General features: G+C 46.3%; 1 protein-coding gene across 2 annotated transcripts in view; it reads left to right on the top strand.

Moving 5' to 3' along the window:
* The window catches only part of LOC142587517 (plancitoxin-1-like), a 133,171-nt gene that overhangs the window by 49,435 nt on the left and 57,224 nt on the right, over window positions 1-26,512 (top strand). The window contains exons 4-5 of one of the 2 annotated variants that reach the window (XM_075698587.1): window positions 6,091-6,261; window positions 25,425-25,619. In XM_075698587.1, the coding sequence (XP_075554702.1) occupies window positions 6,091-6,261; window positions 25,425-25,619 (366 nt within the window). The remainder of the gene's footprint in view (window positions 1-6,090; window positions 6,262-25,424; window positions 25,620-26,512) is intronic. The other variant, XM_075698588.1, reaches the window with a different exon arrangement.

Below are 26,512 nucleotides of genomic sequence, written 5' to 3'. Positions count from 1 at the left end.
TGCTGCGAGGCTTGGTACAAAATACACGGATGTCTTAGAATGAATGTGAGCGTAGATTTTGTGAGCATTATTTTCGTCGAATATTAATAACATTAGCAGGCGAAATGAAGCAAACAATATTAAGAAATTCTATATCTCGCCTCGCAAGAGACGATACGTACTTCATTAGGAACGCTGAACAAGAGGCAACTTTCACCGAGCTCGGACACTGCCTGGCTTCGCCTTCCGTTCTGGGACACAAACCAGCAGGCCGTGACTGAAATTCATACAAAGGCCAGTAACATTGCTTTGGCCGCGTTACTCGTACAACGGCAGGAGTGCGTTGAAAGAGCTATCGCTTTCGCTATTCGCCCTCTATCGCGCCCATAGTCCAACTACACCAATACGCAAAAAGAGTGCCTTGACGTAGTACGGGCAAAGTTTCGGCCTTACCTTTACGTCCGCCCAATCAAGGTCGAGACAGGTCATCACTGGTTGTGCTGGCTCGCAAACTTAAGGGATCCTTCTGGACGGCTAGTACGGTGGAGCCTAGGCGTCGAGGAATACGACTAGCCGTCGCGTACAAGTCCGTGCGCACACCTGAAGGCGCCGACACATTGTCGCGCGCGTCTGTCGAACCTGCGGATGAAGACACTGAGGAGCACAGCGCTTTGCCTGGGGCTGTAAGCGTGACAGATTTGGCCAAAATGCCGCGCGCAGATAAGGAATTACGGCATATTATTGAACATGTGCCAGCAACAAAACCTACATTTTGGTTGTGCCAACAGAGCTACGGGACGAAATCCTGTTTGCCCTCCACGACGAGCCTCCGTCTGGCCACCTAGGCTAGACCAGAGCCCCTGTAAGAGCGCGCAAATCGTACTATCGGCTGAAACTCGCCACTTGTGTTAAACGGTATATCCGACTCTATTGTGAGTGCCAGCGCCGGAAGTCGGCAGCTGTGAAGCCTGCGGGATTACTGAAACAAATTCACCCACCGCGAAGACCATTTGACCGAGTAGGCATGGATCACTTGGGCTCGTTTCCTCGGTCATCTTTGGGAAACAAGTAGATAATAATCGCCACAGATGCTTTAACACGCTATGCTGAAGCAAAGGCTTTGCTTCGAGGCACTGCTTCCCAGGTTGCGCACTTTTTTGTACACAACAGTGTACTGCGTTATGGCGCCCCATCGTGCGTCATTGCCGACCGAGGAACGGCATTTACCGCGCGGCTCACTGAAGACGTTTTCCATCTAAGTTACACGACGGATCGAAAGACGACTGCCTATAACCCGCAGACAAATGGCCTGACCGAAAGGCTTAACAAAACGATGGCTGGCATACAGTCTATGTACGTAGACTTAAAGCACAAAACAGTGGGATGAAGTACTTCTGTACATAACGTTTGTGTACAACAACGCTATGCAGACCACACGCTTCACGCCGCTATAGCTTGTTTACGGTCGGGAAGTCCTGACCATGCTTGAAGCCATGCTCCCATGCCACATCTTTGATCATCTCTGACCAAGACGCCGAGCTTCTTGTGCAACGCGTGGAGGAAGCACAGCAACTGGCTCGCACAAACATAAGGAAACAACAAGTGCATCGACGCACGACACTACAACCTTCGCCATCGACAAGTCGAGTGCCAGCCAGTAGATCGGGTTAGTCTGGACTCCTGTTCACTGCAAAGGCCTATCGGAGAAACTTGTCAATCGATATTTCGGGCCTTACAAAGTGCTGCGGCGAGTGAGTGAGGTCGATAATGAAGTTATCCCTGACGGAAACTCGACATCGACACACACTATCTGAAATTGTGCACGTTGCGCAGCTGAAGTCATGTGCACGCTATAACCACCATAGCTTTTCGGCCATAATGTTCTTCTTGTTTTATTTATTTTTCGCGCAGAGAATCATTGAGTGGTTTAGTGAGCATCCCGTGCATTCTATGACTACGCTTCAGCAAGCGTTTGTGCCTGCATGTTTTTTTGCGCGCGTATTTCTACATTCGCCCTGTAGTGTGTGTGCTTCTTTTAGCATCGAGTCGATACTCCTCCGAGGGGAGAGAATAATGCCACTCCTTGCAACAGGAGCTGCAGAATTGGAAAGCAAGAAAAACGCGCGCCACTCCACACGCCATGCGCCGGCAGCTGTTTTGACGGACTCCAGTGAAGAGGCAGACGAAGACACTCCGATCCACGCGCGGGCGCTTGAGCTTTTCGTGTGCTCAGCCGACGGTTAAAGAAGCGGGCTCAGCGTTTCAACTAAAGGTCGTCTCTTTCCTAGAACGTGAAAATGTGCACGAATATTATTTGGAGTACTCGTTTACAAGTTCATATTGAAAAAATATTGAAGGCAGTGTGCGATATAATGTGCAAAGGGTCTTAGGCGGTTGATGGAAGAGACAAGACTATTATCAGTGTGATTCATGCACAGAAGGATTTGTTGCCAAGACAAGAATTTCGACGTGCCGATGTCTCATGTCCTTCATCGCGACTCGCAGAACCAAAAACAGAGCTTTTCTTTGAAGAAATAATTCCAAAAGGAGACTTATTCATGGTTGCAGCAAAATTGTCCTTACATATCAGATATCTTTCAGATATCTAGGCTACATTACAGAGTATCCAGACGGCTCTTGCCAAAGTAATTCCACTTCAACGTTTATCATGCCACAATGCAACTTTGAGCAGACCTATAAGCTATCGGAGATACAATATCTCCGATGCTATTCACAGCGTGTTTACAGGAGGTATTCAGAGACCTGGATTGGGAAGAATTGGGGATAAAAGTTAATGGAGAATACCTTAGTAACTTGCGATTCGCTGATGATATTGCCTTGCTTAGTAACTCAGGGGACCAATTGCAATGCATGCTCACTGACATGGAGAGGCAAAGCAGAAGAGTGGGTCTAAAAGTTAATCTGCAGAAAACTAAAGCAATGCTTAAGTCTCGGAAGAGAACAGCAATTTACAATAGGCAGCGAGGCACTGGAAGTCGTAAGGGAATACATCTACTTAGGGCAGGTAGTGACGGCGGATCCGGATCATGAGACGGAAATAATCAGAAGATTAAGAATGGGCTGGGGTGCGTTTGGCAGGCATTCTCAAATCATGAACAGCAGGTTGACATTGTCCCTCAAGAGAAAAGTATATAACAGCTGTGTCTTACCAGTACTCACCTACGGGGCAGAAACCTGGAGGCTTACGAAAAGGGTTCTACTCAAATTGAGGACGACGCAACGAGCTATGGAAAGAAGAATGATAGGTGTAACGTTAAGGGATAAGAAAAGAGCAGATTGGGCGAGGGAAAAAACGCGATTTAATGACATCTTAGTTGAAATCAAGAAAAAGAAATGGGCATGGGCAGGACATGTAATGAGGAGGGAAGATAACCGATGGTCATTAAGGGTTACGGACTGGATCCCAAGGGAAGGGAAGCGTAGCAGGGGGCGGCAGAAAGTTAGGTGGGCGGACGAGATTAAGAAGTTTGCAGGCACGGCATGGCCACAATTAGTACACGACCGGGGTTGTTGGAGAAGGCCTTTGCCCTGCAGTGGGCGTAACCAGGCTGATGATGATGATGATAAGCTATGTCATGCGGCATCACCAACTTCAGCAGAACTTTCAGCCATATTGTCTGTGCTACGGTGCATAAACACAGTAAACACAGTAAAAGAAGGTAGAAATGGGTTATTCTGCGCGATCACAATGCTGCCTTATGATCTCTATGTAATGTCAACTTCGGTTCACAGAACAGTTTACGAGGCTCCAAAAAGCTTACAAATGCAGGCAAGGAACTTCACATAATAACTCTGCAGTGGATACCTCCCCAATAAAAGATCCCAACGAATTTAACTGTTTATGAGACGGCACAACAGGCACTTAAGGATTCTGTAGCATCGGGTACTCCTTTATTACCAGTGGAGTGGCGCATGTCTTAAGGCACACTTCAGCCCGTAGTTGCAAAGAAGCCTGGTTTGACAAAAATTCAAAATTTTGAGCGTTATTTAGCATTGACTCTTGCCTTTTGTTTCGTATTCAGTGCTAATTAAATAACAGCAGATGTTTCGAATGACTAGTTTACAGCTCGAGAATTGAAATGCGGTTTACGAAAGGTATTCTACAGAAAAATTGTCACGGTGACTTTCCGCAATGCATTTGTGGCCACGCAGGAGAAAACATACGTCATATATTACTTGAATGTCCACGATATATGATACTGAAGGACGCTATCTGATAGGAACCTTAAGGGCAATAGTCTGGCACGATCATAATAACTAAAGCTATCCAAGGCCGAAAGTCAACATTTGTTTCAGAGAGGCGAGCGCTAATGGCCCTCCAAAGATTTCTGGAAAAGGATAATATTGTTAGAAATGATTGACTGCATCTTCTAGTTCTTTTTGTGCCTATAACAATTCGAGTTGCTCTGACCTGTCCTGGTATGTTTTGTAGTTATTGTATGACAACTCACCTTATGTTCTGGAGCATTACTTCTGCTATGATTCGTATTTATTGTGTTTGAACTGACTTGTTGTTCGTGTGTGCTCTGAATTGTCTCCGTTACATTTATGCGAGATGCCCTTATGTTCAAATGTGTTTTTGATGTTATCCGTGCCGTAAACTGGGGCGCCATAACGTAAAACTATTCCAAACTTTTCTATTCCAATTCTGCTATCAGGCCTCCACGATTGGTCAAAAACTTTTTTCGACCACCCCCACTTCACCCGTCTGTCACGCGACGTCACGAAAACCGCGATAGGTCCCCATCTGATATGATGTGTACACATTGATTATGCATGATTTGACAGAAAAAAGAAAAACAGTTATTTCTGATTCGACCCCTTTGCGCCATTAGCCCTCGGCTATTGGTAAAGAGCTTTAGGGCTGCACCCACTTCACCTGCCTGTCACGCGACCTCAAAAACCGCACAAACTCACCGCGTCAAAATGACGTGTACGCGATAAAGATGCATTAATATGACGAACAAAACTGAATTTTCTTTGGAATAGCCGCAGGCTGCTCCGTTCCGAAAGGAATAAAAGATGGCTGCCGCCGATCGCTGAGACGCTGGCTACTCGCACCTACCGGAGAGCATGGGTGTATTTGCGTATAATAAAACTTCTTGCGTGGCTGTGTAACGTTTTCAAGCACTTTCGGCACGTTTACCACCTCACTCTGCCAACTCTTCTTTGCTGAGGGTCAGTTTTAGAGTCATTCTTATGCTTCCGTTGCATGCCGCCGCGATTTTCGACCAGCCACCAGAAGCTAAGTAAGGGAAAGCCGACCAATCGCAGACGCTGGCACTACCCTCTTCATCCGGTTATCAATTTTCAGTGCACTGGCCCAGCGGATCCATCTCCACTTGAGCGTTCCCCTCGCCTCCTGTCAGCCAATTAGATACGACAAGCCGCGCAGTGTAGGCAATGTTGTTCGTTTTTCAAGCAAACAAAAGTGACCTCCTATGAACGAGGAGAGTGTTTGATTGGTCTGTACAGACAACCCTGTGGGTGACCGCCTGCTGCTTGCGTCGGTGGTTAGGAGATTAGAATAGAAACATATTGGAGTAGTTTTACGTTATGGGGCCCTGTTTTAAAGCATTTATGTCACCTGATTGCCTGGTATTTTTGCTGTACGTTTCTTTCGTTGATTACCGGCTTGTTATGTGATATTGAGTATGATATTTGGTGTATACCTATTCTATCAGAAAAGGAGTAGCCGGTTCCGCCTAAAGTCACCGACATCTGAAAATTATCATGCAATAAAGAAAGGGTATGGGTGACAGCTAGTGAAGGTAGTACAAAAATAATTTGCTGCAGCAGCAAACCATTCATTTCTTTACTTTTTCACTCACATCATACATTTCGACAGTGCTCATATGTAAGGAGAGGACTTGAAAAAGTTCAACCTAATAATCTTTGTCTAAGCCATGCATATTTGCGAGTTTGCTGCCGACACATGATGTGCTCAGTATAATCGCCTTATGGCAATTAAAGCTTCTGAAAGTAATAAGCTACCAGATGCAAATGGTTTTGTATTTGTTTTTGTTCTAGCAAGAAAGTGAACTGTTGTGACAGAACAGAAAATATTTATAGCCACGCTCCATATCTTAGGTGTACTGATGGTGGGAAAAGGACGCGACATCGGCGCAGTCTGGCTGCAGCACAGCGTACCTCAGTTCATCCAGGACGTTGGCAAGGACTACAAGTACCCAGACAATGGACGAGAGAATGGCCAGCTGTTCCTTTGCATTACGTTTCCTATACAAGAGGTGGAGCTCATCGGTACGGCAATATCCTTCTATTTTTGCTATGACGTAAAGGAAGAGCCAACGTAGAAAATAGTTTCCAGGTGTTTCAAAATTCAGTAATATCTAGCAAATTTCCCGTGGTCAACTCAGCCACTTCCGGTTACTTCTTATGTACAATGAAGGGAATCGCTGTCTCTTGTTTCTTTTAAACAGAAGCTTTCTTTGCAAACCTTGCAGTACTTTCCTGACCGTGGCTGCCCCCTGCTGCTGATACTGCGCCTGCGTTATCGCCGAATAGCTAAGGCTCGTATGGATGAATAGATGCCATGAGCGTTCCCTTCGGAACGGCGTGGTGGGTTGCCCCACCAAGCACATTGCCTAATGTCCTACATACCTTAAGGAAGAAAAAAAGAAAAGGAAAAAAAATACCTAGAAAAATTCCCACAACCAAGTTTTCTGAACCCCTATTGTGAACTTCGTTTTTGTACCCCTCCATTGTTTGTCCTTTCCCTAATTTTCTTCCACCAATCTTCCAAAAGCCTCTTATTAATCTCTAATGCGGACATGTCTACTTTCCCCCTGCTCTCGCTCAACCCAAGCGCTTCAAGGAGGCCAGAGGTGCCTAAATATACCGCTGTGCAGATATCACATTCTAATAAAACAAGCTTCCTTGTTTCCCTAGCCTCGCCGCAGCAAGCCCTGGCTCGATCTTCCTTGTTTTATCTCGCTTTATATGTGCGCGTTTTAAAGCATCCTGATTTCGTTTCTCGAAAGGTAAAGAGCTTTCCTTTCAGTTATTATAAATTGTTTCTTTCCTGATTTCGTTTTGTCCTCTTAAGTGGTTACTCATAGTAGTTTCTTCTCCATTGCCGACACACATGAGATTATCTCAGCCTCTCTAATTTTCCGCTTGACATTCTTTGTTGTTGCCATGTTGCTCATCACACAGGTTGTATACTTGCTCGTAAGCTTCCTAGCTCTTTCTCACCGCTGTGAATCAAGGTTTTCCCTGTACAAATACGTGAACACTCTCCCGGCCCATTTGCTTTCTTCCATATTCCTCAGTCGCTCTTAATAATCAATTTTACTGTGAGCTTACCTCACTTCTAAACTTGGCCAGCCCATATCATCCTCCACAGCCACATTTGTAGTCTTCCCGTAAGCGCCCAATGCGAGGCGTCCCAACTGGCCTTTGGTTCCCATCGAGTCCTGATTGTACCCCTGATTTCAAGCACACAACCGCATTTCGAAATGTGAGTCCTGGAACCATTACACCTTTCCACATACCCCGGAGCACCTCGTACCTGTTGTATCCCCATAGCGCCCTGTGTTTTTTTTTATGGCCGCATTTCTCTTCCCCTTTACTGTTATTGTTTTTTTCCTGTGTTTTGATATATCTATTGGCTTCGTTTACCCCATATGCCAAGGTATTTATATTCTTTCCCGCGAGGTATTTCCTGGCCCTGTATTGAAACTGTCTGTTCACTGTTTCACACACCACCTGATATTTTTATCACACCACTTTATTTTTGAAGGGTAAATTTCAGACCTAAATTCTTGCCTTCCTATCCACAGATATAAGCTAGACGTTGCATATCCCTTTGCTTGTTAGCTAGCAACACGATGACGTCTGCAAAAACAAACCTAGAAGCTGCTGTTTTACTGCTTGGCCCACCTGTTTCTACAAGAGATTAAACCCGATATTACTTCCCTGTAGCACCCTTTCCATCATCACTATGTACATCATAACAGCAGTGGGGATAAAGGGCACCCCTGCCTCAGTCCCTTGTTGATGTCAACTTTCTCCTCGCTCCTCATCCCTCCCCATTCAACGCAATCGGTATTTTCTAGGCGAATCTCCCTCAAAAGCTGTATACAATCGTCGTCTAAGCTTTCCCCTTCCAGAATTACCCACAAAATGTTGCAGTCTACGTTGTAGTACGCTCCTCTTATGTCTAAGAAGAACGGTCTCTTTTCAACTCTATATACTTCAATAGACTGAGTAAGGAAAAATAAGTTAAATAAGTTATTATCCAGACGCCTACCTATTATGAAGTCATTCTGGAGTTCTCCCAAAATGCCATTATTCTCTGCCCAAGCTTGCAGCTTTAATTTCATTGCCTGCATTGCTAGCCTGTAGATTACCGATGTAATGATCAACGGTCTATACGAGTGAATTCTATCTTTCTCCCCCTTTATAAATTAAATTCACTCTACTTTGTCTCTTTTAAATCTTTTAAAAGAGACAAAGTTTTTAAATCTTTTAAAGTTTTTTCCACTGTTTTCACCAGAGCTGCCCTAATTCTTGGCCCTAGTATATAAATCAGCCTAACTGAAACCTCGTCTAGCCTAGTGGCTGTGCGCTTAGGAATTTTCTCTTCGGCTTTCTTCCAGTTGAAATTTGTCACCACCAACTCTTTTTCCATCTGGTTCTCTTACGCGGTCTTGTTTTCTTCGAATACAACCTCGTCTTTGCCTTGGAAAGATTCAGCTGTTATTTCTCGGGTGTAATTTAAAGCCGCTAACCCTTTCTGTTTGTTTCCATCTTTGTCTAGGATATGTTGGTGTAGTGTTGCTGACTTCCTGCCTAATAATATTATGTGGTTCCAAATATTCTAGGTGCGGCCTTCTTTTTCTCGCGTATTTCTGACAACCAACGTTCACTTTCACCTTTTATCTTGGCTTGCACTAGTATTTGAAGCAGAGACATTTTCTTCCGGTATATTTCTTATTTACTGGCTACTTCATCCTGCGGCATCTGCGCCTTCTTTGCCTGCCTGTGCTCTCGGGATGATCTTTGTCGTTCGGCGATCGCTTCTCGTATCTCCCTGTTCCACAAACTTTTCGGTTTCTTTTTTTCCTTTCCGACGAACATGTTATTTCTCTGCCCCTATTTCTGTCGTTATTACACTTAGAAGCTCACTGTATTCGCACTCTTTACATGGCCATTTGCCAAGTTCTTCCTCGTTTCTAGTGGCTATATTTGTTATTTGTTAAGCGTTCAAATGTGCACTGGCTAATTTGCACTTCGCTCTCGTTCCCAACTACGTATCCCATTTTCAACATGATGTGTTTATGGTCACTCCCTATGCTGCTATACCCTTCCTCATCAATGACCATTTCTCTCAACTTATCATGAATTCCTTTTGTCATCAGACAGTAATCAATGGTTGATTGCCGTTTTCCTGCTTCCCACGTGATCTGCTCTTTACACTTATGCCCTGTATTCACGATAACGAGGTTATGTTGCTCACAAAGATCTAGCATTAGCTTCCCGTTGTCGGTATAGCCATCTAAATCCTGTATGTGGGCATTCATGTCACCTAATTGCATAATTTCGGCATCATTCCCGAGATCCTTAATATCAACACTTAGGCATTCCACTAACTCTTTATTCTTCTCTGTGCAATTACTTCTGGTCACAAATACGTAACACCCAGCTAAGTTTTTTCCCACTCATTGTACCTGATAACCAAAGATGCTCCTGCCATTTTGAATTTACCCTTTTCCATTTGGCTCCCTCATGGATGAGCATTCCGACTCCCCTCCCTTTCTTTCCGACTTAGTTCTGTTGCACCCTTTCTAAAGAGAATTCTCAATCACTGGCGAATCTTAGTCTCTAAGGTGCGTTTCAGTAACCGCATACACGCCTTTTTGTTCTCTATTTAACTGCTCTTCAATTTCTCCCCACTTTTCCTTTATTCGGCCGCCCTGCATGTTTATGTAGCCTATTGCATGGCGAGCTCTCTTTCTTGCTTTCCTCCTTTTTCTGTTATTGACGGCGATGCTATTCTGAGGTTCCCCTACGGGACCTTCTTCTATACTACCTACTCTGCCCTCCTGAGCGCCCGTGGGCCCCCTAAAAAGCAACAGCGCGGCCACCAAGTCGCCAGCCCACCTCTCGTGCCAACATGTAATTGAAGTGGATCCCGTCTAGTTTAAAACCACACCTTCTCACTTCCCTGTTCACTTCGACAACCTCGAAGCCTTCCTCTCCTCATTTTCCATATTGCCTAATTAGCAGCAGCTAGGGCTCTTTGGACGTGACTGTCACGTACAGGCACCTCCGGCACCGTGCCCACCACGATCTGCACCTGAGGGGATAGCACGCACAAACCCCCTTCGCCAAGAGCTGGGCTAGTCCTAATCTTTTCCTGTTTAGGACGTCATTTAGTCCACCTGCTACTATGGCAAGGTTGTGCACGTGGGCATTTTCGCGAGCTTTTCTTTTGCTCGCTCCATAACAGAACCCAGTGTCCGGCCTGGAAATGTCCCTACCACCACTACGTTATAGTTTTTTACGCTCTCCACGATTGCTTCTGAGCACTTAGCCCGGCTTGAGTCGCCGGCGATAATCATCATTTCACTCTCTGCCACCTCTCCCTGCTTCCATTTGTCTGTTCCCGCGTGATTCGGACTCGACAACGGGCATTGTCCCCTGTGATTTTTCTTTTTCCGCGAGGCGGCTTCAAGGTAGGTGCCGCTCTTTCCAGCTAACCCTTCACCACGTTGCACGCACTCTACGTACTTTGCTGGCACTCCCTCTCCTGTCACGTTGGGGAACTGCGTTCCATTGTCACGACCATTCTCGTTCGCAATGGCGGCCCTGTTCAACTTTTCCTCGGCTGCTTCAAGTCTTCTTCAATTACCTTCCGTTCATCACGCTCCCTCTTTAGCTCATTTTTGAGCTCTTCCTCTGTTTGACAACTCTTGCTGGACAGCCTCCATTTTCTTCACCCTAGCATCGCTATCAAAGTGTGTGCCGGTTGACTCGGTTCCCTCTCCATTCTCATCTGTCCACTCATATGCCTTGAGGGACCCCCCACGCACTGCCTGCTTTCCCGGCTTTCTTGCAATGTATTGCACGGCTTTTTCTAATGCAAATACTATAATACTATAATAATTCAGAGCACGTGCATTTTAGCGAAAACCGATACGGACAGGATCGAAATCCTCAAAATGTCGCAAAGCAACTCACCACTGCTTCAAAAGCTTCCTCGATTTTTCACTTCAGGCTACCCTCGGGCTGCCAGAGCTAACCAGAGCGCCTTAGTTTTTCTCGGATTACTCCGCCCATAGCGCCGCGCACTTCCGCCGGACGTTCGTTTTGCTCGGGCCGGACGGTTCCGGCTACCCGCAGGCTCCCAGAATGAGCCAGAACAATTTTGATATGGCTGCTCTCTGTAAGTACTCTGGCTAGCACACGACTAAAAGAGGCGATGAGCGCTCGCCACCATGTTTGTGAGGACTTGACGGATTGCAACACGGGCGCTTGAGGACTTCGCTCAAGCGCACAAGTAAATACCAAGATGACCTCGCTCAGCCAACTGGCTACGTTCATCTTGGGATTTACTTACTTTAGCGCTATCTTCTCAGGCTCTAATGCACCGTTTCGCATTGTGAGGTGGTATGATAGGAGCGGCTGAGAACAATTTGAAGCGTTTGTGTGTGTCCCGTGAAGGTTTCTTCCTGGCAGTGAACACCGCGCCGCGCTCTCATGCGTGCATGTCATCTGCATCGTGTTCCGCGCAAGTTGTAGACGCTCATTCACACACCTTGCGGCGCATTTTCGGTTCCTCTTTCTCTGGTGGTGTTAGTTTCACATATCTCTTGCATATATGTGGAGATATCTCCCCTTTCTGCAGTTAGCGAGAGCGTTGCAGCTAGCCCGTCTTTCCGTCGCATTTTTGGGTTGCAGCTCGAAACCGATATGTGTTCGAAGTGCAGGCTGTTTATGTTGAGAATGCACTAGTTGAGTACAATAGGCACACGTACATTAGCTTATTGTTCTCGCAATCGCGACCATTATTGTTTTTCGTGTCAAACTTTTCGCTGGTCACCGATGGCGTTCATTGTCATGCTGCACAAGCCGCATCCCCAGCTCTTTAGGATCATAAGAGAAGCACTCCCCGGCCGTGAACTGTCCACGGATTCCATAAACCAGATACATCTAGAGCTACCAGGGCCGTAGCTCGGGATTTCACAGCAGTCATTAGCCGAATGCGCGGTCATTCACCCCGCGCTTACTTAGGTGTTCCTTAAGCAATTAAAATCGACCTGCACAGCTGAGAGCGCCATTATTGAAGCTCTTAACACACGGCTTAATGCTTCCTGGCAGAAGCATAAGATGCCACATATTACAGGGCAGAGACAACTTTACCCTAGTTTGAGCCCACAAAAGCTCCTGGATTCTCACTCGAAGCACTAGAGCGCATCGACGAGCCTTGATCCGTCAGCGGCAACTATGCGAGGACGCGCGCGACGGTTCAGCAGAGGGGCTCGCTGTTTGCACAAAGCGTCAGTGCGGCGAGTCACTATTTAGTGTAAGGGATCTCCTATTGTGCCTTCCCAAGTGCAACGAGATAATTTCTGCAAAACTTGCAAGCTTTTGGAAGCAGACAATGCCGCACGCCAAAGTCATCTTCTACGACTAGAGTGACAATGAAGTCGTATCAGAAACTAAATTTGCAGCTTGACCGAGTATAATGATGCAAAGCAGGCAGCGCTCGGAATGAAGAAAGAGAAGAGGCAGAAGTGAACCAGGTATTCCGTGGAGCGGCCTCTTAAGGTCAAATAATAATTCTGCGATGGAGTCTTGAATAAATCCCCACCAAACCTGATACTTGTGGTACCAGTATTACGCCTTTTTTACCTTACGCATGGTATGTGAAGATCAGAGTGAGACCGTACATCCCAAACCCGAATCAGTGTTTCAAGTGCCAGAGGTTGGGGCATGCGTGACAATCGTATAGAGGTAAATTGGCAAAATGTAGAGCCAATGAACATCCGCCAGACAAGAACAATGCTCCTGCACATTGTACAAACTGCAAAGCACAGAATTCAGCTTATTCAGGATCTTGCCCATGCTGGAAGGAAGAAAAAGACTGCACTCTCGGTGAAATAGAAAATATCATTTTCTGAAAGAAGGAAAAGCTACCGCACGTAACTCAAGCAACCTATGGCAGCGCAGAGATGGAGGGGCCAGCATCACAGTTGTTCCTCGGGTCTATAGTGGACAAAATCAGTGGCCACGTAGAAACTCCACCCGCCCTTTTGGTAGCAACAGCCAGTGCTGGTCCATCATCATCGAAGACAGGCTCGCAGAGCCCGGTTTGGCAGGGCCCAAGGCTAAATCGAACTCCAAGGCCTGAGACGCGCGTTTCAGCGCCTGGCTCTCTATCATCCAGCGCCTCGGAGAAGGCTATGGACTTTGATCCAAAAACTCCGGCGTAATGAACGCAAAAGGTCAGCGCGCCCAGGACCGCGCTAAGAAGAACAAGGTCCTACTTACTGCACCAAAAATAGGACCAGTAATCAGAACGGTTACCGCTCTTGCAAATAGTGCAGTTCCTTTAACACATCTCACTACAACTTTCTAGCTCATACGTATGAATGAACATATTTAATTCCATTACTCTGGCTTTTATCCTACACTGGCATTATAGAGGCCTGACTCACAATTTGGGTGACAATATAAACTTAATAAATAACTCGCCTGTAGCATTTTCCCTCCAAGAAACAAATCTAAGCGCTAAAATTAATTAATTGTGTGAAGATTTTACTGCTGCCCGAAGGGGCAGCGAACATTCTAGTCCTTTGTCAGCAGCAGTCGCGATAGTCGTGCAGGGCGGCATCCTACCCGGAAAGTCCAAATAAAGACTCCTTTGGGGTCGTAGCCGTTACACTTTTATCGTACAAAACTGTCCCCATCTGTTCAATTTACATTCCATCTCATACCCACCTTACTGTAAGTGAAGTGGAAAATTTAATAGAACAGTTGCCTGAGATTTTTCTTTTAGTGGGAGACTTTATTGCTCATTGTACTCTTTGGGGCAGCGATACGAATCAGCAAAGAGGACCCCTTATTGAGTATTTTATTTTAACAAATGACATTTGTCTTTCAAACTCCGGTCATCCAACTTATTTTTCACCAAGTTCATGTAATTTAAGCTACCTTGATTTAGAATTTTGCTCACAGGATGTTTTTGCCGATTGTAGATGGGTAATGCTTGACAGCTCCTACGGCAACGATCATTTGCCGCCCGTAATAAAACTCTCTTCAACACTACGCACTGTTTCAAAAACCGCGCTGCTGGGAACTACAAATGGGAAACTAGTCTGTTTTTATGGAAAGTGTCAGGCTGGAGCAGCTCACTTTGATGGAGTTAAGCATTGACGAAATTAATGAAAAACTTACCGAGTGCATCATTGCTGCAGCTGAAAAAGCTATACCTCAACATCCTTACCTTGTTCGAAAAAAAAATCTAAATTCTTGGGGGACACCTGAATGCGCGGAAGCAGGAAAAATATAGGCAGAAAAATAAGGCGTGGGGTATTTTGCGCAGATACCCAATGCGTAGCAACTTCTTGAACTTCAAACGAGCCAAAGCGAAAATTCTATAAATGGTGAGAGTAGCTAAAATTTGCCGTGGTATAAGTACGTGTCTACTGTTAATAGCATCATTTCATCCAAAGATATATGGGAACAGGTTAGGAAGCATAAGGGGGTCAACTCTTTATATATGATACCCTTAGTTACAAATTCAGACGCCCAGACAACGCTACAGGAAGAAGCCAATGTACTTGGGGAACATTTTTATAACGTCTCTAGCTCGGCGAACTATTCAGACACGATTTCTATATACAGTGGGCAGCAAACGAGAACAACTGCTTGGGCGTCAACAGAAGAATATAACGCCCCATTTACTCTGCAGGAACTAAAGAGTGTACATTCTGCTGGCAATGACACTGCAGTAGATCCTCACCATATCGACTATTCAATGCTCGCACACCTGCCGAAACATCAGTAGGCGCTCTCCTTGAATATTTCAATAAGGTATGGGAATCTGCCAAAATGCCAAAAGATTGGAAAAACGTAATAATAGTGCCATTTAAAAAAGCAGTGAAATGCCCTACATCCGCGACCAGCTTGACGTCCATTGCCTTGACAAGCTCTTTGGGAAAATCGTACGAAGGGGTTATAATTACGAAATTGACATTCATTCCTTAACGTACCGAACTTACTTGATTTTCATCAGTGCGGGAATAACAAGGCTGTTCAGCGATTGACCATTTTATACGACTTGAACACGAAATACGTGGAATATTCTCACAGAAACAACACTACTTGACAGTTTCCTTCTATCTACAAAAAGCGCATGACACCACTTGGTGATTTGGAATCTTACGTGTCCTTGCTTCTTTAGGAATCAATGGCGAAATTCTGAACTGTCTCGCTGATTTTATGTCCAAGAGAACATTTCAAATACTCCTCGGCACTGTGCTCTCGCGCATATTTGTCAAGGAAAACGGAATGTCACAAGCTCGCACACTTAGCACAACAGTATTTATGGCAAAAATGGGCTCCGTTAACATGGTCATTCCACGTTCTGTCAAGCACTCCATCTACGTCGACAATCTGCAAGTAGCCTGCCGCTCGACAAATTTACCAACATGTTAAAATCAGCTCCATATTACAATACATAAATGGGTACAATGGACTGCAAAAAAATGGCTGCCGCTACGCCACAAAAAAAAAAAAAAACCGAAGATTACGATACTCCCTAATGCGAAATTTGAGGGCAGCGCTATACGTGTTTTTATTTCACGGTATATTCGCTGCCGCGGACAGCCCATCTTGTGCGGCACGTTACAAACGGAACGAAGTGTGGCGCGACAGCCTCCCTAATCTGGAGATCGCCAGAGCCAGCACGTGGGTGACGCGTAGGCGCGATTCACAGCAGCAGCCTCCGACAGACCTCCCAGACAACGCATGCTACTGTTCCGTTAGCTCGTAGCCATCGTCGCTGCACTACGCTTTTCTTGTCTCCATTTTGCCGTACCCTCTTTCTCCGCTTTCTTCCTCGCGTCTTTCATCCCTCGCTACGCTCCGCGTTCGCTTTCACGTTTAGCTGTGCTCGTTATCGTTCACTCGGTTACGCCGATAATCGCCCAAGGAACAACCGCTCAAGAGCTGCGCTCTAAAACTGATACAGTGCTCTTTTGGCACAAACGACGATTGCACTTGGGCCCCGTCTTAAAATTGAATGATGTGACGCTGCCGCTAAAGCGGGAATATAAATTCTTGGGAGTAATCTTCAATAAAAAGAAGCAGGCAAATCCCACGTCCTGTGGGAATCGTTGTTACGCGAAGCAGTGTGCGGGGAGCCTACCAAATTAACGAAACGACCATGAGAGCACCACGACGTAGGCGGCTGTTTTCTGACCTACAGGACACGCATGTCAGGACTTTCATGTCATGACCTATCATTTATGTTCGTCATACACTCTTCTCATAGTATGCCAATTTTTGTACATACCAAGACGTAGACGGCTGTTTTATGACCTACATGACACGCAAGTTATGGAATTCTTGTCGTGACCTATCATTTATGTTGGTCGTAGATTCCTGTAAAACTATGCCAATTTTGGTGCATACCAAGACGTAGGCGGCTGTTTCATGACCTACATGACACGCATCACATGATATTTATGTTATGACGAATCATTTGTTTGTCTTACAATCTTGTTATATTGTGCGAATTTTGGTATTTACCAAGTTAACGAAACGACCATGAGAGCACAAAGACGCAATCGGCTGTTTGATGACGTACATGACACACGTCACGATATTCATGTCATTACCGATCATTGATGTTCGTCATACACTCCATGCGTTGCACCGGTACGATTACTTGCTACTTCTGCTGATGCAATAAACCGCCGCCCTTTTTCTATGTTGGGATTCGGTCCTTAGACAACGCAAAATCCCACACCTATTTTGGTACATACCATGATGCAGGCGGTTTTTCATGACCTACATGACACGCGTGTCATGATCTATCATTTATGTTCGTCATACATTCTTGTCATACTATGCCAATTTTGGTACCTAGCAAGAAACGACCATGAGAGCACCAAGACGTAGGCGGCTGTTTCATGACCTACATGACAGACATGTCATGATTTTCATGTCATGACATATCATTTATGTTCTTCATACTCTTGCCATATTATGCCAATTTTGGTACATACCAAGTTAAGAAAACGACAATGAAAACACCAAGACGTTGGCGGGTAGATCGATACATATTGTCCAAGTGGCGAATGTTCGCCAAGAAATACTTTGCAGTAAATAATAATCTTGGGAAAACAGAAAGCACAGGATGGTTTACAGACACTATCTCTTTACTGAATGCGTACAGCGCACGCCCACTGCGCGCAGACGCCGCGATGGAGTCCCCCGAACCGGTTTCCTGCGTGAAAGGTAGGCAGTCGCTGAGAGCAAGCTATGTGAAATATCTTATTATAGCAGGCTGTCGGCATAACGAAATGGATCATAACAGAACGAAGCCTGAATGGAGTGATCGCAGTGGTTCTCAGCGACTGACTGCGCGTATTTATTCATGTCCGCGCTGAACGTTTCGCTTTCGCTGCGAGCACGTTTTCCCACCGTGCAGTGAGCTTCAGGCCGCAGCATATGAGCATTTGACAGTACACAAACAACCGTTTTTGTGTAGACGCTGTGAGAGCTGTTCAAAAATAATTTGGTTATAACTAGGCACTTCGGCGTCGTCGGCGACTTGCGATGTGCCGTAGCGACGAATCGATCTTTTTGCTGGCACGAGCATCGAGTGACTCTCTTGATTTTTGTGCAGCACTCCCGGCTCACCTCCTGAGACGACCGGGCACAAAATTCAACATAGCTCAGAAAAGAATAGAAAAAAACTGATAAAGTAGAAAATTCATGAATTTCATTACGCGTATGATATCACAGCGTAAGCTTACTTCCATGTGAGTTACTGAGTAGTCTGGAATAATTAACATTAACTACAAATCGCTGATTACGACGCACCAAAGCATAGGATCCTAGACTTTACACACCCGCCACGTGAGCACGACTTTGGCGAAATTCCTGGAAACCAGGAAGTAGAAAGCGGAAGTAATGACGTCACTAATCACGTTACACACAAGAAGGTGGCACGATATTTAACCGGCTCATTAATGGACAACAGTTGCCTGGCAGAGGCACTGCGACGCCGAGCAGTAGCTTGCCATGTTGGACGCCTTCAAAGGCAGCCACTACCTTTTATAGTGCTTTCAAGCGTCGCCAAGCAGAGGAAAACCTCCACACTTAATCACAACCGCAGTGCAGGTGGGATGTTAAACTTTCGTTTCCAGCTCGTTTCGGCACTTCCTAAACAGCCGACGCAGCCGCGTTGTCCACATGATCCCTCATACCATGTCACGCCGATGCCAACTTTTCCAGTGGTGGAGCTCACCCCAAATACTCCAGCTACCGGATATACCCATATTGAAACACAGAGGCGAAAACTGTAAGGCACAATTTATGGAAATTACGCATACCTTTGCACCCTGCTTTAACTTTACGAGGCGATACACTAGTGCCATTACCTGACGTACTTAAATTTCCACAAGACACCGGCTTTTTACGCAAGCTGTACAGCAGCACATCTTTTCCATTTTTTAAATGTGATTTTACAACTCCTTGTGGTTGGCTCGGCATACCCTCCGTCGCCTTTGCGCTACAAAGCCCAATTTAACTAATTAACTGTCACATTAGAGCAGATCAAAAGGTTGATGTCTCTTATTCGTGATGGCATCAGGAAAGTAGTAGCGGCTGCCTCGCGGCACGATCCTAGTGCTGCTCTTCTCCTCAGGGATCATTATTGCCTAGTGATATTCTCGTGATGGAAAGACCGCTACAACTTTGACATCCTTAATTCCCGTTAGGTTTCCCGCAACCGCCTGTTGGATAATTTTTAAAAATAATTTCAAGCGTCATCACTTCACATGTTTCTCGGATTTTTCCTGTTTGATTAGCCGATGAGTAGCGACTTTAACCGGAGTTCACTAAAAGTTGTGTTCCGTTTAACCCAAGTCTCCCACATTATGCCTATGGCCATCCAACCAAGGTTAACACCAATGCTCCGTTTATCAGGCATTTTTGTTGAAGCGAGCTTTGTCTATGTGAAGTCCACAGTATATATATATATATATATATATATATATTTGTGTTTGACGCATGATAGCCGGAGTTCCTTAAGTGCCATTAAATCCAACACAAGAACATAATATATATATATATATATATATATATATATATATATATATATATATATATATATATATATATATATATATATACATATATATATATATATATATATATATATATATGTTATCCGTGACTTCCGCGCGTCTGTTAATAATAACAAACGGTCCAACGTAGGTGGCCAAAAGCTTTTGGCATAACCCGCGTTTCCGTACTGGAGTCCACAGCGAGACTAAATCACCAGGGCGATAGGTTACCGGACGGTGGCGAACGTCGTAGCGTGCTTTTGATCTGTCCTGCGATGCCAAAGGTCGCAAACGAGCAATACGACGAGCTTCTTCGGCGAGGGAGAGATTCTCGGTGACAGTGGGATTTTCGTGACTACAGAAGGGGAAAGCAGTGTCGATTGTGTACCGGGGTGGCCGTGCGTACAGCAGGAAGAAAGGGCTATTGCCGGTAGTCTCGTGCTTGGCGGTGTTGATCGCGTACGCGATAAAAGGCAGTACATCGTCTCAGTTCTTGTGGTCGGATGAAACATACATACATAGCATGTTTACAATTGTTCGGTTGGTGCGCTCCGTAAGCCCATTCGTTTGTGGATGGTATGGTGTCGAGTGACGAAAGTTGGATTCACACAAACAAAGCAGCGTCTCTACAACGTCCGCTGTGAATTATCGTCCACGGTCGCTGATGATCCCGCGAGGTGGACCATGTCGCAGGATCACATATTGCAGCAGGAATGTTGAAACGTCAGTGGCAGTTGTGAAGGGCACGGCCGCCGTCTCACAGTAGCGTGTGAGGTAGTAGACGCAAACAACTATCCAACGGTTTCTCTTGGCTGATTTTGGAAATGGGCCTACGAAGTCAATGCCCACTTGTTGGAAAGGCGTGCTTGGAGGCTGCAGGAGACCAGCTGGAGCAGTAGATGGCCGTTTGTGGCGCTGACACTGCATGCAGCTGGCCACATACGTCTCAACAGACTGTCGCATTCCAGGCCAATAAACGCGTTCCTGAATCCGGTAGAGCGTCCTCGCCGAGCCTAAATGGCCAGAGGTAGGGCCGTCGTGCATAGCACTCGGAATAGCTGTGCGAAGGCTCTCCGGTACCACTAGCAGAAAACGTGCGCCAGTGCCGCAAAAGTTCTTCTTACACAGGAGTCCATCACGTACACAGAAATGGTTTGGTGTCGTCGAGGTGGTAGTAGCGGTGAAGAGCGGTGTTAGTTTATCGTCTTTTCGCTGTTCAGCTTTGAAGCAGTCGAAGTCTGGAAAACGCGGCGACACAGAAGCGGCGAGGTGATCGAAGTCGTCGGCGTCACAGTCCGTAGTGCTAAGTGGCATACGCGAGAGGCAGTCCGCATCAGCGTGTCGTCGACCGCTCTTATAAGAGACGGTGAAGCTGTATTCTTGCAGTCGGAGCGCCCAGCGCGCAAGGCGGCCACGAGGGTCACGAAGATTCACAAGCTAAGACAATGAGTTGTGGTCGGTGACCACTGTAAAGGGGCGTCCATACAGGTAAGAAGGAAACCGCTGAACCGCAAATATTACCGCGAGGCATTCTTGTTCCGTCACAGTGTAATTCTGCTCGGGCCTACTTAATGAGCGGCTTGCGTATGCGATCACGTGTTCGCGGCCACCGTAGCGTTGAACTAGGACGGCACCAATACCTATGCCACTGGCATCCATATGGAGTTCCGTCGGAGCTGAAGGACTGAAGTATTGAAGAACTGGTCGTGACGTCAGCAGGAACTTTAACTGACGAAAACAAGAGTCGCACTCCGGATTCCACTCAAAGGCGGCGTCTTTTCGTAGCCAGCATGACAGCGAATACGCGACGTCGGCGAATTCAGGAATAAATCGGCGGAAATAGGAACAAAGCCCCAGAAAACTGCGGAGCTCCTTCACAGAGCGCGGTGCACTCAACGCTTCAACGGCTGCAGTTTTGTGGGGATCAGGGCGGATGCCATCCTTGTCGACGAGGTGCCCAAGCACAAGGGTTTAACGGTCTCCGAAGTGGCATTTCTCAGAGTTTGAAACTAGACCAGCGTATCTGATGCAGTTCAGGACAACATCCAGACGAGAGTTGTTTTCGCTGAAGGTGCGGCCAAAGATGACGACGCCGTCGAGGTAGCACATGCAGATGTTCCACTTCAAGCCGCGCATAACAGTGTCTATAAATCTCTCGAAAGTTGCCGGAGCGTTCCACAATCCAAATGGCATCACATTAAATTCGAAGAGCCCGTCAGGGGTTACAAAGGCAGTCTTCTCCTTGTCGCCAGGATGCATCGGAATTTGCCAGTAGCCGGATCGTAAATCTACTGAGGAAAAGTAAGAGGCGGAATGAAGGCAGTCTATTGCGTCATCAATACATGGGAGTGGGTACACGTCCTTTCTTGTTAGAGCATTCAAACGGCGATAGTCTACGCACAATCTCCAAGATCCATCTTTTTTTTAAAACAAGAATCACTGGAGCTGCCCACGGACTCGCTGAGTCTTGTACGACTCCGTTTTTCATCACTTCGTGCACTTGTTCGTTGATAATCTGGCGCTCTGATGGTGAAACACGATATGGCATTTGTCTAACAGGATTTGCCGAACCCGTGTTGATGGTATGGCGCGTTCGAGACGCAGGGATTGCAGGTATTTTGTCGTGCTGCGCAAAGTCTAAAACCGAAATGTGCTTCGAAAGCACACCCACTAACGTTTGGCGTTCGCTCGTGCTGGGCGCTTTGTTTAGCATCGACAAAAGGGCCGTTTCCGAACTGTGGCCATCAGGTTCTTCCGGCACATCTGTAAGTTCAGTCACTGATAAGGATGCGTGTTCCCTGGCGAAGGCTAATTTCATGCCGTCTGGTAGTATAATAGGCTCCTTAGAACAGTTTACGGTCCATAAGCCAGTGCGTCCGTCTTTGATCGACACCACACAATGTGGCACCAACACATTCTTCTTCATACAGTTAAAGTGCATCGGTTCTACGGTAGCTTCGAAGCTGTTGGAATCGGCGCCGCAACAGACAAGGGGAACGCAAGCGGTAGACGATGCAGGTATGACCGTATCGCCACAAACACACAGTGTAGCTTCGTAATCTACAGGGTTCTCCAGGAGTCCTGATGGAATCCTACCACTTATAAATACCTTCCCTGTGCGGCAGTCGACAGTAGCACCGCACTCCCGCAAAAAGTCCATGCCGAGAAGAACATCACGGGCCGACCGAGGAATAATTACAAACTCTGTCGTAATAACATGACCTCCGAAAAACACGTCAGCACTACACACACCAATAGGTCGCAACGGCTCGCCACTCACTCCACAGAACTTTGAATCTTCGTCCCATTTAAACAAAACCTTTCGCCCTAACACGTGTTTAAAAGAGACACTCATGACTGAAATTGTTGCGCCTGTGTCCACCAGAGCCATCACAGGCAGATTATCTACAAGAACGCGCACTTTGTTTTTCAGCATCAACACAGGAGGTCTTTCAGTAGCACGTCTCCAGCGTCCTCACCGGCATCGGCCGCGCTAGCTAGTTTTCCGGTGACGAAGGGGACGTGGTGCGACGCAGCGGTGAGGGAGAACGGGGAGCACGATGTGGGGGTGGGGGTGTCAAACTCCTGTCAGATGCCGGGGAGCGATTCCGGGAGCTTCTCGGCCAATACTGGTCGCCAGATAGTACGTGTGCTGGCCACGGGGCACCGTGTGGCCGTTCGGAGGGCCGAGAAAACTCTGAGGGCTGGCCATACCACGTGGTGATACACTGGTTACAAAACCGCGATATATGACCCCGGAAACCGCAGGAATAACACACCGGGAGAGGTCGAAACCTTGGTTGTTCGTCGATGAAGCGGATATTATAATTTTCCTGCGTGTAGTGGGTTGGTTCATGGCGTGTGTCACGACGATACATCAGGCGTCGAGAAGGCGTGCGCTGAGCGCATGGGTCATAGCGCGGAGTCGGCGGGCGTGTTGTCATCCTCGACTGTGGGGATGCGGTGTACTGTACGGCCGCTGCGGTAACCATCGGTTGCCAAGGGGCCGAATGTGGCGCCGTCATAGCCTCACGTGACGCGTACACACCATGGTGGTCAGCAGTTGAATGCAACAACTCTTCGCGGCGGGAAAGTTCCTCGCGGACAATCTGTCGGATGGTCGAAGGAAAATCGAGACAAGGACTCGTGTCCACACTGGCACCCGTCGTAACGTTTGCCAACCGACCAAACTTTGGAGCAATCCGACGGATCTTGAGCGTTTCAAAAGTTCTGCAGTGCCGGATGACGTCGGGCACAGAACTGAGACTCTCTTTTCCAATTAGAAAATTGTACACGTCCTCAGCCACTCCTTTCAGCAAATGTCCAACTTTATCTTCTTCCGACATGCGAGCACTGACCACCTTGCACAGCTTTAACACTTCTTCGATATATGCTGTGCATGTCTCACCTGGTAGCTGCGCCCGTTGCTACAGTGTCTGCTCCGCACGCTTCTTTTTGGCTACTGAGTCCCCAAAACACGCCTTTAACTCGTCAACAAAATGTTCCCACGTCGTAAGCGCGTCCTCGTGGTTCTCGCACCATACGAGGGCGGTATCGGTCAGGGAGAACACCACATTGGTGAGCTGAGCGGTTGCATCCCACCCGTTGGACTTGCTCACTCGTTTGTAGTGGACGAGCCACTCGTCGGCATCTTCCCCCGCTTTGCCTCCGAAGGTGGGTGGAACTCGGTAGTATGGCAGTGGACTGCTAGGCGCTGCCCTCGGAGCAGCTCCTTCTTCTGGAATGTCGAAGACGGTCACGGCTGATGGTGGGAGGCCGGCAAGTCGACGGCTTCGACTAAGCTGCGGCAGTGACGGTTCTGTTTTTGTGAGCGGTACCCCGCACCTCCACCACTTTGTTACGCGCGAAGCAGACCGTTTAGAGCCCTTACGGATGAAGGGGACCGTTTACTTTAGGTCGCGAAGGTGAGCGCAAGAGCGGCCAGCTGGTTGATCAACTGAGCGTCGTCCTCTTCTTCCTTCCCCCACTCGGTATCGCAAGCACGTTCACTGGTCTTCGTTTTCTTCATGCATAACCTCATATATATATATATATATAAACTACATTTATATATATATAATATAAACTACATTTGTATTTGTTTATATCTGTAAGCCTTCATGAAGATCGGTCCACCGATCGTCGAAACTGTTGAAATTAAATACTTGTTCTGATTACCTTGTAGCACCGCGCAAGTTCTTTACGTTTGAAAGGTAGCCTGAAGAATTCCTCTTTGCATATACATACATATATATATATATATATATATATATATATATATATATATATATATATATATATATATATATATATATATATATATATATATGTGCGAGCACTATAGCTTTACCATGGTTGGATGTATGGCTGGCAAATGTACATTACAGCGGAAATTCTAATAGAAAACAGCCACAAGAAGCTTCTGCGACACAACTTAATTCCTCAGCGTTATCTTCATGTCATCGCTTTAAGGACGTATGAACATTTTGGTTTTTCCTAGAAACACTAGAGAGCCTTTGATACGAATGTTCAGCCATGCCAGTCATCTGCTTATTGAATGGTTTGGGATGACAATGAATACTATTGAAGTTAATACCTTAAACAAATATAAAATGGTTGCCATGATTTAGGAATGCGGCAAGCTGTATTTTAAAGCGCCTGTTAGTGCACAAATTTCGCTTACTTAGGACTACACCCCATCTTTCCGAAATTACCTGGACTTGGCCCGACCCAACACATCGTCCTGTAACAGTAGTCTTCCGTCTATCATCTTACTTTTAATTTTGTTCGCATTGTGGCGTAGTGCCTTTGGTGTTGCGAAGCTAAGCCCGAGGGCGCTGGGTAAAATCCCGGCCGCGTTTTAATGAGGTCGAAATCGAAGAACACCCTTGTGCCGTGCCTTGGGTGCACACTAATGAACTTAAAGTAGCCAAATTGATCCGGAGGCCACCAGTATGGCGTGCCTCTAATCATATCATGGTTTTGGGACGTAAAGCAGAAGTGTTTTATTTATCTAAATAAACGCTCATAGATTACATTTGTGGATCTTTGCTGAATGTGGTTTTTATGGAGTCTTTATTGAAACGCATTCCACAGCATACCAGCTCCAACTACAGGCTATAAATGTGTACCAGAGCAAACTTCAGAAATGGGCCCTCATTTTCCCTTATTTCTGGATGCTCCTAAACAAGATTTACTTGAGGAATACCCGTCACCTTCAGATTAACCTGATGTTGTCTCACGGGCGCAGACCTGTCCTGGCGATTTCGAAGCCTCCAAATTGGCCAAAAGGTAATGTGCGCCGCATGCGAACGCTTTATCATTTTTCAGTTCATTCTGTACAGTTACAAAGTGGCGTACCTTTCTCGATATGCATTGTTTATTTATAGTAACAACGTCACACTTCCATACAGAATGCCGCTAAAAGAGAATACAAATGCCAGGAAAGATACTTGGTATCTTCGTATATTTCGTGACAGCAGACGATGTGACACAGCTAACAAACGATCCATTTTCAAAGTGAAGTGACACCACGAAACTCTACATAGGTGCACAGCTCATGGAAGCAGAATAGAGCGATAAGGGCTCTAACGCAGGTTTTATTTTAACATGACATTATGGGACGTTTTTATTTCTAGCGCTTAATGTAGAATGGCCAGCAAATTTGAGCACAAAAGCATAATAAACATTATGCAAATGACTGCCGCAACTAGTGCGACAACTGCAGCCTATGACCTTCGTGGACCATTAGGCGCGCTCATAAATTGATAGCGCAGCTTCCTTGTTTTCGCTATGGTTAAAGTATGCGGCTGTCAAGAATTATTACGTTGTACGTAATAACGCAATAACGTAAAGCTATTCCAAACTTTTCTATTCCAATTCTGCAATCAGCCCTCCGCGATTGGTCTAAAACTTCTTTGAACCGCCGCCACTTCGCCTGTCTGTCACACAACGTCACGAAAAGCGCGATAGCTCCCCATCTTATATGACGCGTACACACTGATTATGCAACATTGGACGGAACAAAAAAAAAGTGTTATTTATTATTCGACGCCTTTTAGCCATTAACGCTCGGCTGTTGGTCAAAAGCTTTCGGGCTGCACCCACTTCACCTGCCTGTCACGCGACGTCACAAAAGTGCGAAAACTCACCGCGTCAGAGTGAAGTGAACGCGTTAAAGATGC

Source organism: Dermacentor variabilis, chromosome 7 (assembly GCF_050947875.1).
Source record: "Dermacentor variabilis isolate Ectoservices chromosome 7, ASM5094787v1, whole genome shotgun sequence".
NCBI classification, from domain to species: Eukaryota; Metazoa; Arthropoda; class Arachnida; order Ixodida; family Ixodidae; genus Dermacentor; species Dermacentor variabilis.
Note: the sequence above shows the minus strand (reverse complement) of the source record. Positions and strands in the feature narration are given on the sequence as shown.